General features: G+C 39.7%; 1 protein-coding gene across 1 annotated transcript; it reads right to left on the bottom strand.

Annotated features, from left to right (window-relative positions):
• Positions 1–9,825: 9,825 nt before the first annotated feature.
• LOC139756530 (dnaJ homolog subfamily B member 4) lies at positions 9,826–11,858 on the bottom strand. The gene is made up of 2 exons (XM_071676014.1): positions 10,628–11,858; positions 9,826–10,292 (listed from the first exon to the last, which is right to left on the bottom strand). The coding sequence occupies exons 1-2, from the start codon at positions 11,692–11,694 to the stop codon at positions 10,277–10,279; spliced, it is 1,083 nt and encodes a 360-aa protein (XP_071532115.1). The 5' UTR covers positions 11,695–11,858; the 3' UTR covers positions 9,826–10,276.
• Positions 11,859–12,208: the final 350 nt, after the last annotated feature.

Below are 12,208 nucleotides of genomic sequence, written 5' to 3'. Positions count from 1 at the left end.
TTGTCGCTGTCTCCCGCATTTGCGAGGTAGCGCAAGGAAACAGAAGAAAGAAATGGCCCAACCCACCCCCATACACATGTATATACACACACGTCCACACACGCAAATATACATACCTATACATCTCCATGTACACATATATATACACACACAGACCTATGCACACACATACCCATGCACACAATTCACACTGTCTGCCTTTATTCATTCCCATCGCCACCTCGCCACACATGGAATAACATCCCCCTCCCCCCTCATGTGTGCGAGGTAGCGCTAGGAAAAGATAACAAAGGCCCCATTCGTTCACACTCAGTCTCCATCTGTCATGCAATAATGCCCGAAACCATAGCTCCCTTTCCACATCCAGGCCCCACACAACTTTCCATGGTTTACCCCCAGACGCTTCACATGCCCTGATTCAATCCACTGAGAGCACGTCAACCCCGGTATACCACTTCGATCCAATTCACTCTATTCCTTGCCAGGTTTTCACCCTCCTGCATGTTCAGGCCCCGATCACTCAAAATCTTTTTCACTCCATCTTTCCCCCTCCAATTTGTTCTCCCACTTCCCCTCGTTCCCTCCACCTCCGACACATATATCCTCTCGGTCAATCTTTCCTCACTCATTCTCTCCATGTGCCCAAACCATTTCAAAACACCCTCTTCTGCTCTCTCAACCACGCTCTTTTTATTTCCACACATCTCTCTTACCCTTACATTACTTACTCGATCAAACCACCTCACACCACACATTGTCCTCAAACATCTCATTTCCAACACATCCACCCTCCTGCGCACAACTCTATCCATAGCCCACGCCTCGCAACCATACAACATTGTTGGAACCACTATTCCTTCAAACATACCCATTTTTGCTTTCCGAGATAATGTTCTCGACTTCCACACATTCTTCAATACTCCCAGGATTTTCGCCCCCTCCCCCACCCTATGATTCACTTCCGCTTCCATTGTTCCATCCGCTGCCAGATCCACACCCAGATATCTAAAACACTTTACTTCCTCCAGTTTTTCTCCATTCAAACTTACCTCCCAATTGACTTGACCCTCAACCCTACTGTACCTAATAACCTTGCTCTTATTCTCATTTACTCTCTTTACCAAACTCAGTCACCAGCTTCTGCAGTTTCTCACATGAATCAGCCACCAGCGCTGTATCATCAGCGAACAACAACTGACTCACTTCCCAAGCTCTCTCATCCACAACAGACTTCATACTTGCCCCTCTTTCCAAAACTCTTGCATTCACCTCCCTAACAACCCCATCCATAAACAAATTAAACAACCATGGAGACATCACACACCCCTGCCGCAAGCCTACATTCACTAAGAACCAATCACTTTCCTCTCTTCCTACACGTACACATGCCTTACATCCTCGATAAAAACTTTTCACTGCTTCTAACAACTTGCCTCCCACACCATATATTCTTAATACCTTCCACAGAGCATCTCTATCAACTCTATCATATGCCTTCTCCAGATCCATAAATGCTACATACAAATCCATTTGCTTTTCTAAGTATTTCTCACATACATTCTTCAAAGCAAACACCTGATCCACACATCCTCTACCACTTCTGAAACCACACTGCTCTTCCCCAATCTGATGCTCTGTACATGCCTTCACCCTCTCAATCAATACCCTCCCATATAATTTCCCAGGAATGCTCAACAAACTTATACCTCTGTAATTTGAGCACTCACTCTTATCCCCTTTGCCTTTGTACAATGCACTATGCACGCATTCCGCCAATCCTCAGGCACCTCACCATGAGTCATACATACATTAAATAACCTTACCAACCAGTCAACAATACAGTCACCCTCTTTTTTAATAAATTCCACTGCAATACCATCCAAACCTGCTGCCTTGCCGGCTTTCATCTTCCGCAAAGCTTTTACTACCTCTTCTCTGTTTACCACATCATTTTCCCTAACCCTCTCACTTTGCACACCACCTCGACCAAGACATCCTATATCTGCCACTCTGTCATCAAACACATTCAACAAACCTTCAAAATACTCACTCCATCTCCTTCTCACATCACCACTACTTGTTATCACCTCCCCATTTGCGCCCTTCACTGAAGTTCCCATTTGCTCCCTTGTCTTACGCACTTTATTTACCTCCTTCCAGAACATCTTTTTATTCTCCCTAAAATTTAATGATACTCTCTCACCCCAACTCTCATTTGCCCTTTTTTTCACCTCTTGCACCTTTCTCTTGACCTCCTGTCTCTTTCTTCTATACATCTCCCACTCAATTTCATTTTTTCCCTGCAAAAATCGTCCAAATGCCTCTCTCTTCTCTTTCACTAATACTCTTACTTCTTCATCCCACCACTCACTACCCTTTCTAATCAACCCACCTCCCACTCTTCTCATGCCACAAGCATCTTTTGCACAATCCATCACTGATTCCCTAAATACATCCCATTTATTTTGCTTTGTCGCTGTCTCCCGCATTTGCGAGGTAGCGCAAGGAAACAGAAGAAAGAAATGGCCCAACCCACCCCCATACACATGTATATACACACACGTCCACACACGCAAATATACATACCTATACATCTCCATGTACACATATATATACACACACAGACCTATGCACACACATACCCATGCACACAATTCACACTGTCTGCCTTTATTCATTCCCATCGCCACCTCGCCACACATGGAATAACATCCCCCTCCCCCCTCATGTGTGCGAGGTAGCGCTAGGAAAAGATAACAAAGGCCCCATTCGTTCACACTCAGTCTCCATCTGTCATGCAATAATGCCCGAAACCATAGCTCCCTTTCCACATCCAGGCCCCACACAACTTTCCATGGTTTACCCCCAGACGCTTCACATGCCCTGATTCAATCCACTGAGAGCACGTCAACCCCGGTATACCACTTCGATCCAATTCACTCTATTCCTTGCCAGGTTTTCACCCTCCTGCATGTTCAGGCCCCGATCACTCAAAATCTTTTTCACTCCATCTTTCCACCTCCAATTTGTTCTCCCACTTCCCCTCGTTCCCTCCACCTCCGACACATATATCCTCTTGGTCAATCTTTCCTCACTCATTCTCTCCATGTGCCCAAACCATTTCAAAACACCCTCTTCTGCTCTCTCAACCACGCTCTTTTTATTTCCACACATCTCTCTTACCCTTACATTACTTACTCGATCAAACCACCTCACACCACACATTGTCCTCAAACATCTCATTTCCAACACATCCACCCTCCTGCGCACAACTCTATCCATAGCCCACGCCTCGCAACCATACAACATTGTTGGAACCACTATTCCTTCAAACATACCCATTTTTGCTTTCCGAGATAATGTTCTCGACTTCCACACATTCTTCAATACTCCCAGGATTTTCGCCCCCTCCCCCACCCTATGATTCACTTCCGCTTCCATTGTTCCATCCGCTGCCAGATCCACACCCAGATATCTAAAACACTTTACTTCCTCCAGTTTTTCTCCATTCAAACTTACCTCCCAATTGACTTGACCCTCAACCCTACTGTACCTAATAACCTTGCTCTTATTCTCATTTACTCTCTTTACCAAACTCAGTCACCAGCTTCTGCAGTTTCTCACATGAATCAGCCACCAGCGCTGTATCATCAGCGAACAACAACTGACTCACTTCCCAAGCTCTCTCATCCACAACAGACTTCATACTTGCCCCTCTTTCCAAAACTCTTGCATTCACCTCCCTAACAACCCCATCCATAAACAAATTAAACAACCATGGAGACATCACACACCCCTGCCGCAAGCCTACATTCACTAAGAACCAATCACTTTCCTCTCTTCCTACACGTACACATGCCTTACATCCTCGATAAAAACTTTTCACTGCTTCTAACAACTTGCCTCCCACACCATATATTCTTAATACCTTCCACAGAGCATCTCTATCAACTCTATCATATGCCTTCTCCAGATCCATAAATGCTACATACAAATCCATTTGCTTTTCTAAGTATTTCTCACATTCTTCAAAGCAAACACCTGATCCACACATCCTCTACCACTTCTGAAACCACACTGCTCTTCCCCAATCTGATGCTCTGTACATGCCTTCACCCTCTCAATCAATACCCTCCCATATAATTTCCCAGGAATGCTCAACAAACTTATACCTCTGTAATTTGAGCACTCACTCTTATCCCCTTTGCCTTTGTACAATGCACTATGCACGCATTCCGCCAATCCTCAGGCACCTCACCATGAGTCATACATACATTAAATAACCTTACCAACCAGTCAACAATACAGTCACCCTCTTTTTTAATAAATTCCACTGCAATACCATCCAAACCTGCTGCCTTGCCGGCTTTCATCTTCCGCAAAGCTTTTACTACCTCTTCTCTGTTTACCACATCATTTTCCCTAACCCTCTCACTTTGCACACCACCTCGACCAAGACATCCTATATCTGCCACTCTGTCATCAAACACATTCAACAAACCTTCAAAATACTCACTCCATCTCCTTCTCACATCACCACTACTTGTTATCAGTTCCCCATTAGCGCCCTTCTCTGAAGTTCCCATTTGCTCCCTTGTCTTACGCACTTTATTTACCTCCTTCCAGAACATCTTTTTATTCTCCCTAAAATTTAATGATACTCTCTCACCCCAACTTTCATTTGCCCTCTTTTTCACCTCTTGCACCTTTCTCTTGACTTCCTGTCTCTTTCTTTTATACATCTCCCACTCAATTGCATTTTTTCCCTGCAGAAATCGTCCAAATGCCTCTCTCTTCTCTTTCACTAATAATCTTACTTCTTCATCCCACCACTCACTACCATTTCTATATATATATATATATATATATATATATATATATATATATATATATATATATATATCCCTGGGGATAGGGGATTAAGAATACTTCCCACGTATTCCCTGCGTGTCGTAGAAGGCGACTAAAAGGGGAGGGAGCGGGGGGCTGGAAATCCTCCCCTCTTGTTTTTTTTTTAATTTTCCAAAAGAAGGAACAGAGGGGGCCAGGTGAGGATATTCCAAAAAAGGCCCAGTCCTCTGTTCTTAACGCTACCTCGCTAACGCGGGAAATGGCAAATAGTTTAAAAAAAAAAAAAAAAAAAAAAAAAAATATATATATATATATATATATATATATATATATATATATATATATATATATATATATATATATATATATATATGGATTTGTATGTAGCATTTATGGATCTGGAGAAGGCATATGATAGAGTTGATAGAGATGCTCTGCGGAAGGTATTAAGAATATATGGTGTGGGAGGAAAGTTGTTAGAAGCAGTGAAAAGTTTTTATCGAGGATGTAAGGCATGTGTACGTGTAGGAAGAGAGGAAAGTGATTGGTTCTCAGTGAATGTAGGTTTGCGGCAGGGGTGTGTGATGTCTCCATGGTTGTTTAATTTGTTTATGGATGGGGTTGTTAGGGAGGTAAATGCAAGAGTTTTGGAAAGAGGGGCAAGTATGAAGTCTATTGGGGATGAGAGAGCTTGGGAAGTGAGTCAGTTGTTGTTCGCTGATGATACAGCGCTGGTGGCTGATTCATGTGAGAAACTGCAGAAGCTGGTGACTGAGTTTGGTAAAGTGTGTGGAAGAAGAAAGTTAAGAGTAAATGTGAATAAGAGCAAGGTTATTAGGTACAGTAGGGTTGAGGGTCAAGTCAACTGGGAGGTGAGTTTGAATGGAGAAAAACTGGAGGAAGTGAAGTGTTTTAGATATCTGGGTGTGGATCTGGCAGCGGATGGAACCATGGAAGCGGAAGTGGATCATAGGGTGGGGGAGGGGGCGAAAATTCTGGGGGCCTTGAAGAATGTGTGGAAGTCGAGAACATTATCTCGGAAAGCAAAAATGGGTATGTTTGAAGGAATAGTGGTTCCAACAATGTTGTATGGTTGCGAGGCGTGGGCTATGGATAGAGTTGTGCGCAGGAGGATGGATGTGCTGGAAATGAGATGTTTGAGGACAATGTGTGGTGTGAGGTGGTTTGATCGAGTGAGTAACGTAAGGGTAAGAGAGATGTGTGGAAATAAAAAGAGCGTGGTTGAGAGAGCAGAAGAGGGTGTTTTGAAGTGGTTTGGGCACATGGAGAGAATGAGTGAGGAAAGATTGACCAAGAGGATATATGTGTCGGAGGTGGAGGGAACGAGGAGAAGAGGGAGACCAAATTGGAGGTGGAAAGATGGAGTGAAAAAGATTTTGTGTGATCGGGGCCTGAACATGCAGGAGGGTGAAAGGAGGGCAAGGAATAGAGTGAATTGGAGCGATGTGGTATACCGGGGTTGACGTGCTGTCAGTGGATTGAATCAAGGCATGTGAAGCGTCTGGGGTAAACCATGGAAAGCTGTGTAGGTATGTATATTTGCGTGTGTGGACGTATGTATATACATGTGTATGGGGGGGGTTGGGCCATTTCTTTCGTCTGTTTCCTTGCGCTACCTCGCAAACGCGGGAGACAGCGACAAAGTATAAAAATATATATATATATATATATATATATATATATATATACACATCATCTATTTCGAAAATAGTAGCCTGTAACTAAATTTCACCTGCATCTTGAGCATTAACTGTACTTAAAATATCAAATTTGCTATTAAACATTCAGTTGTATCTGCATTATCTTACCTGTAGTTATATATGAAGCCAATGCCTAAAATATCTCGCATTAAAATCATATTGTAACAACAGTAACTCACCTATATCGAAAATCTCACCTGCTTCACAAATATCTCACCTGTACCTGAAATATGCCACCAATATACAAAATATTTCTCTATTTATTAACATCTTACATGTATCTTAAATATCTCACCTGTATCTAAAGCATCTTACTCGTATTTAGAATATTTCTTCTGTAACTAAAATTATCTTTTAACATTTGCCATGTAACTAACATGTATGTAAATGTTCTCACCAAAGATATGTCGTAACTGAACCTGCATTTAAATACATCTCTACAGCTAAAATAGCTAACCTGTATTTAGGATATTTATCTTGTAACTCGCTTATATCTAATATATTTATCTTGTATATCGCTTATATCTGATATATTTTTCTTGTAACTCGCTTATATCTGATATATCTATCTTGTAACTTGCTTATATCTGATATATCTATCTTGTATCTCGCTTATATCTGATATATCTATCTTGTAACTCGCTTATATCTGATATATTTATCTTGTAACTCGCTCATATATTTATCTTGTAACTCGCTCATATATTTATCTTGTAACTCGCTTATATGATATATCTATCTTGTAACTCGCTTATATCTGATATATTCATCTTGTAACTCGCTTACACCTGATATATTTATCTTTTAACTCGCTTATATCTGATATATTTATCTTTTAACTCGCTTATATGATATATTTATCTTTTAACTCGCTTATATCTGATATATTTATCTTGTAACTCGCTTATATCCGATATATCTACCTTATAACTCGCTTATTTCTGATATATCTATCTTGTAACTCGCTTATATGTTTATCGTGCAAGTCGCTTATATCTGATATATTTATCTTCTAACTCGCTTATATCTGATGTATTTATCTTGTAATTCGCTTATATCTATATTTATATTGTAACTCATTTATATCTATATTTATCTTGTGACTCGCTCACATATTCATCTTGTAACTCGCTAATATCTGATATAGCTATCTTGTAACTCGCTTATGTCTGATATATTTATCTTGTAACTCGCTTATATCTGACGTATTTATCTTGTAACTCGCTTATATCCGATATATCGATATTGTAACTCGCTTATATCTGATAAATTTATCTTGTAACTCACTTATATGATATATTTACCTTTAACTCGCTTATATCCGACATATTTATCTTGTAACTCGCTTATATCCGATATATTTATCTTGTAACTTGCTTATATCTGATATATTTATCTTGTAACTCGCTTGATATATTTATCCTGTAACTCGCTTGATATATTTATCCTGTAACTCGCTTATATCTGATAGTTTTATCTAACTCGCTTATATCTGCTATATTCATCTTGTAACTCGCTTACATGATATTTTTATCTTGTAATTCGCTTATATCTGATACATTTAACTTGTAAGTCGCTTATGATATTCATCTTGTAACTCGCTTATCTGATATATTTCTCTTGTAACTCGCTTATGATATATTTATCAGTTAACTCGCTTGATATATTTATCTTGTAATTCGCTTATATGATATATTTATCTTGTAACTCGCTTCTATCTGATATATTTATCTTGTAACTCGCTTATATCCGATATATTTATCTTGTAACTCGCTTATATCTGGTATATTTCCAATGACTGATGTAGCTTAGCTGGGATAATTAGGTTGCATTTGTTTCCTAACTTAACCTAGAAACACTGGGGACCATCATGTGATCCTCACCTGTCAAAAATTCTAATTGACATTTTATGTATCCAAAATCTTACCTTTAACCAAGATAACTCACCTGTTATTCCTTAAACGTCTTTTGTAATTATGGTATCTATTACCATAATATTCATATCTGAATTTTACCTTTAAGAGAACAGACATATCTGAGGAAGTAGTAGTCTCTTTATAAAGAACTACTGATTTTGTAATTCCAAATTTCATTTATGGAAGAAATGTCTGTATGAAGGCCGACTGCAAACCTTGCTTGAGTAGAAATATTAAGAACATATCACGTCTTAGGACACACACGCAGGAGGAAACCTCTTTAAACAGGCACACATAAGCTGCTAGATTTCCCGCCGCTCACTCATGGGTCTTAGTGGATATGTCTGTTCTCTCTCTCTTGATTAAGACAGTCTTGAATGATACAAAACTAAGAGATCCTTACACAAATATAAACTGTCCATATATTATGTATCTGTGGAGATTTAAACTACTGTCTCCCTCCGCTGCACTCCACCTCTGCTACGTTTATCCTATGAGTCATGCAGAAATTTTTAACTCTTCCGGGTTTACATATGATCTATTGTTAAATTCTCTAATCACACGCTTCATTACTTACAACATATTGAACAAAATGGGACTGTGTACCTAAGGATTCCCAAACCAGGAAAATACAAATCAAACCAGCTGGCAACGAGTGTTCAATGGTGGTGCCATATAAGGCTGGGCTTGGGTGGACCCTCTTCCACGGGTGCTCAATGCTAAGTACAGAAACCCACGTCGCAAAGGATGACCCTATTACATTTTAGATAAATAGCATATACATGTTACCTGCTCAGTCTGTATTATTCTTTAATGTCAATGAAACTCGTTGTGGCATCATCATAGATTACCTGTCAATAATTTTTGTCGAGTCCATCAGCCTACACCTGGCACAGGAATCATGATTGCTGTATTACATGCAAAGTGGAACCTCGGCCTTGTTCTTAATTTTGACGTAGGACTAAATCAGTTCTTAACTACGTGCAAGAATAAAGAAAATCCTTAAAGCATATCTGCACTTTTGTGACAATTTACATTTGTTTACCCTAGCATTCTTTCCTCAAGATCATGGGTCAGAAATGACATAACTGCGGTCATTGGGATCAAAATCTAAGGTTTTACTATAGGAACGAGTTTTTGGATGGTTTCAACACCATATTCTGTGAAGCTTAAGATACCCTACTTTCAATATATATATATATATATATATATATATATATATATATATATATATATATATATATATATATATATATATGTATGTATATATATTACTACGTTGTATATATTACCATTACTGACATCTTAAACACGGTTTGGATATGTAAATGCACAAATACAAAATAGATACTTTATTCAACTTACACCGGCAAATGATATAAGTGATTCTTTGGTGTCATAAATAATTTTATATACAAAATAACAGGTTCTCGACCCATTCAGTCCCTATGATTATTTACATATGTAAAAAAAAATTATAAAGTATGAATGGTTGATGATATATGAAGATTTGCAAAGTAAACAGTACACTTCCAGAAATATTCACTCTTGGTACAAGAGCTAGTAACAAAGCCATACGTAGTGAAGCACAAAATAGAATGCTTACATCTATAATATATACAATGTTTAACAATAATTCCCCATGGAGAATATCCGAGTGGGTTTCGCCCGCATACACTCGTTATATTACTTCGAGAGGCTGCTCACTCCTGGAGATGACGTCACGGCCCAGGTATCACAGCTAGCCAGCCTACACCCACTCCACGTTTCACCACAACACATCAGTCACTACACACGTCTTCCACTTTATAAACAAAAGACGAAAACTTTACTAAAGACTATTTGACATTATATATATATATATATATATATATATATATATATATATATATATATATATATATATATTATATATATATATATAGATAGATAGATAGATAGATAAAATGTGATCTGGGCTAAACCTCTAAGAAAGCAAGTTTACACTAACAATTCATCGTCAGACACGATTCATATTAAAGGATTATCAGTTAATCAGCGAATGATGAATGCTGTTGCTTCCACATTACCTTACTGATATTCTTAAGTGGAATCACAACATACGGTGTTCATATACAGTCAACAATGGCTATAACTTACAAAGGGAGGACTTCCGACAGAATCTCCTTAGCACTGTCAGTTAGAGAGGTGGGAAAATGGATGTCGAAGTGAACAATGATGTCTCCTTTCCTGGTAGGGTCTTTTGGGTATGGTAGGCCATAACCTTGCAGGCGTTTAGTAGTTTGGGGTCTCACCACCATGTTGACGAAGTCTAATGTAACCCTATCACCGTCGAGGGTAGGCACATCTACCCGTGCTCCACACAGAGCATCGCGAAGGGCTATTTTAGCAGTATACACAAGGTTGGCACCGTCGCGCTTGAAGTGTGAGTGTGGCTTATCTCTGATAACAAAGACGATATCTGCTGGGATCTTGCCTGGTGATTGGTCACCTTCGCGTTCGAAAGTGATCTTGGTGCCTTCTTTCCATCCTGGTTTTACCTCAATGGTCAGAATCTTTTCTTCTCGACGAGTTGTTCGGCCGTCGGCAGCTAAAACTGAGCGCGTTATTTTCATTTTCTTGGTAACTCCTTTTGCAACTTCTTCTAATGTGACGTACAGGTCCCTGGTAACAGCTGGGTCCTGGTTACGATTTTTGCCTCCCTGTGGCCTCGACGCATCATGTGGATTAAAGCTGAAGGCGCGTCGTGTCCCACCACCCATACGGGGACCACCAACACCACCACCCATCATAGTAATGAATGGGTCATCCTCAACATCCATATCTTCAAACACACCATGTGGGCCGTGTCCATCTACACCCATATTAAAGAAATGGGCGAATGGGTCACTGGTGCCGAAAAATTGTTGAAAAGTTGCTCGAGGGTCACCTGAGAACGTGTAGGTGAAATGAGTGCCATCACCTCCACCAGCACCAGGTACACCCCCCTTCAGGCCTTCCTCACCGTATTGATCGTAAATGTCCCGTTTCTTCTTATCACTTAGCACTTCATAAGCCTCAGCTACGGCTTTGAACTTTTCTTCTGCATCGGCTGACTTGTTTTTGTCTGGATGATATTTCAGCGCCATCTTCCTGTATGCCTTTTTGATGTCTTCCTCAGAGGCACCCTTATTCAGCCCGAGGATCTTGTAATAATCCTTACCCATTTTCTTCTGTTCAAATTAATAGACAGGTGGCTGTTGTAGGGAATCACGGGTGGGGTACGAATAACTCGCAACTTCGTTGTATGAGTCTTCTCAATGTCTAGGTGTATACTGAGGATGACAACAGAGGTTCTGGCAACTTATACCACCACTGTGAGGAGTCTGAGCGAACTGGAGTTCCTCGAATGTTTGAGAATGTTCGCTCACATTCCAACAATAAAAATAGTTTCATCATTATCCACACAAATTGGTTGTAAACTTTCTTCGGTTGAGAAAAGAAATTTTTATAGCTTTATATATATATGTGTGTACATATGATGATATAGATAATTAGTGTGATTTATATAGAGATCTTGCGAAGCCACCAGAAATACTTTTAAAATATCTAAGTTTATCAGTAATATTTTAAGAATGTTTGTCTATGATATGGGCGGAGCTTAAAGAACATCATCAGTTGGAAAGTTTGTGATTGGTAACAGAAATGGCGGACTTTTTGAATTTGAAAGTGTTGAATTAG

This window comes from Panulirus ornatus, chromosome 22 (assembly GCF_036320965.1).
Source record: "Panulirus ornatus isolate Po-2019 chromosome 22, ASM3632096v1, whole genome shotgun sequence".
Lineage (NCBI taxonomy): Eukaryota > Metazoa > Arthropoda > Malacostraca > Decapoda > Palinuridae > Panulirus > Panulirus ornatus.
This window is presented reverse-complemented; position numbering and strand designations above follow the sequence as displayed.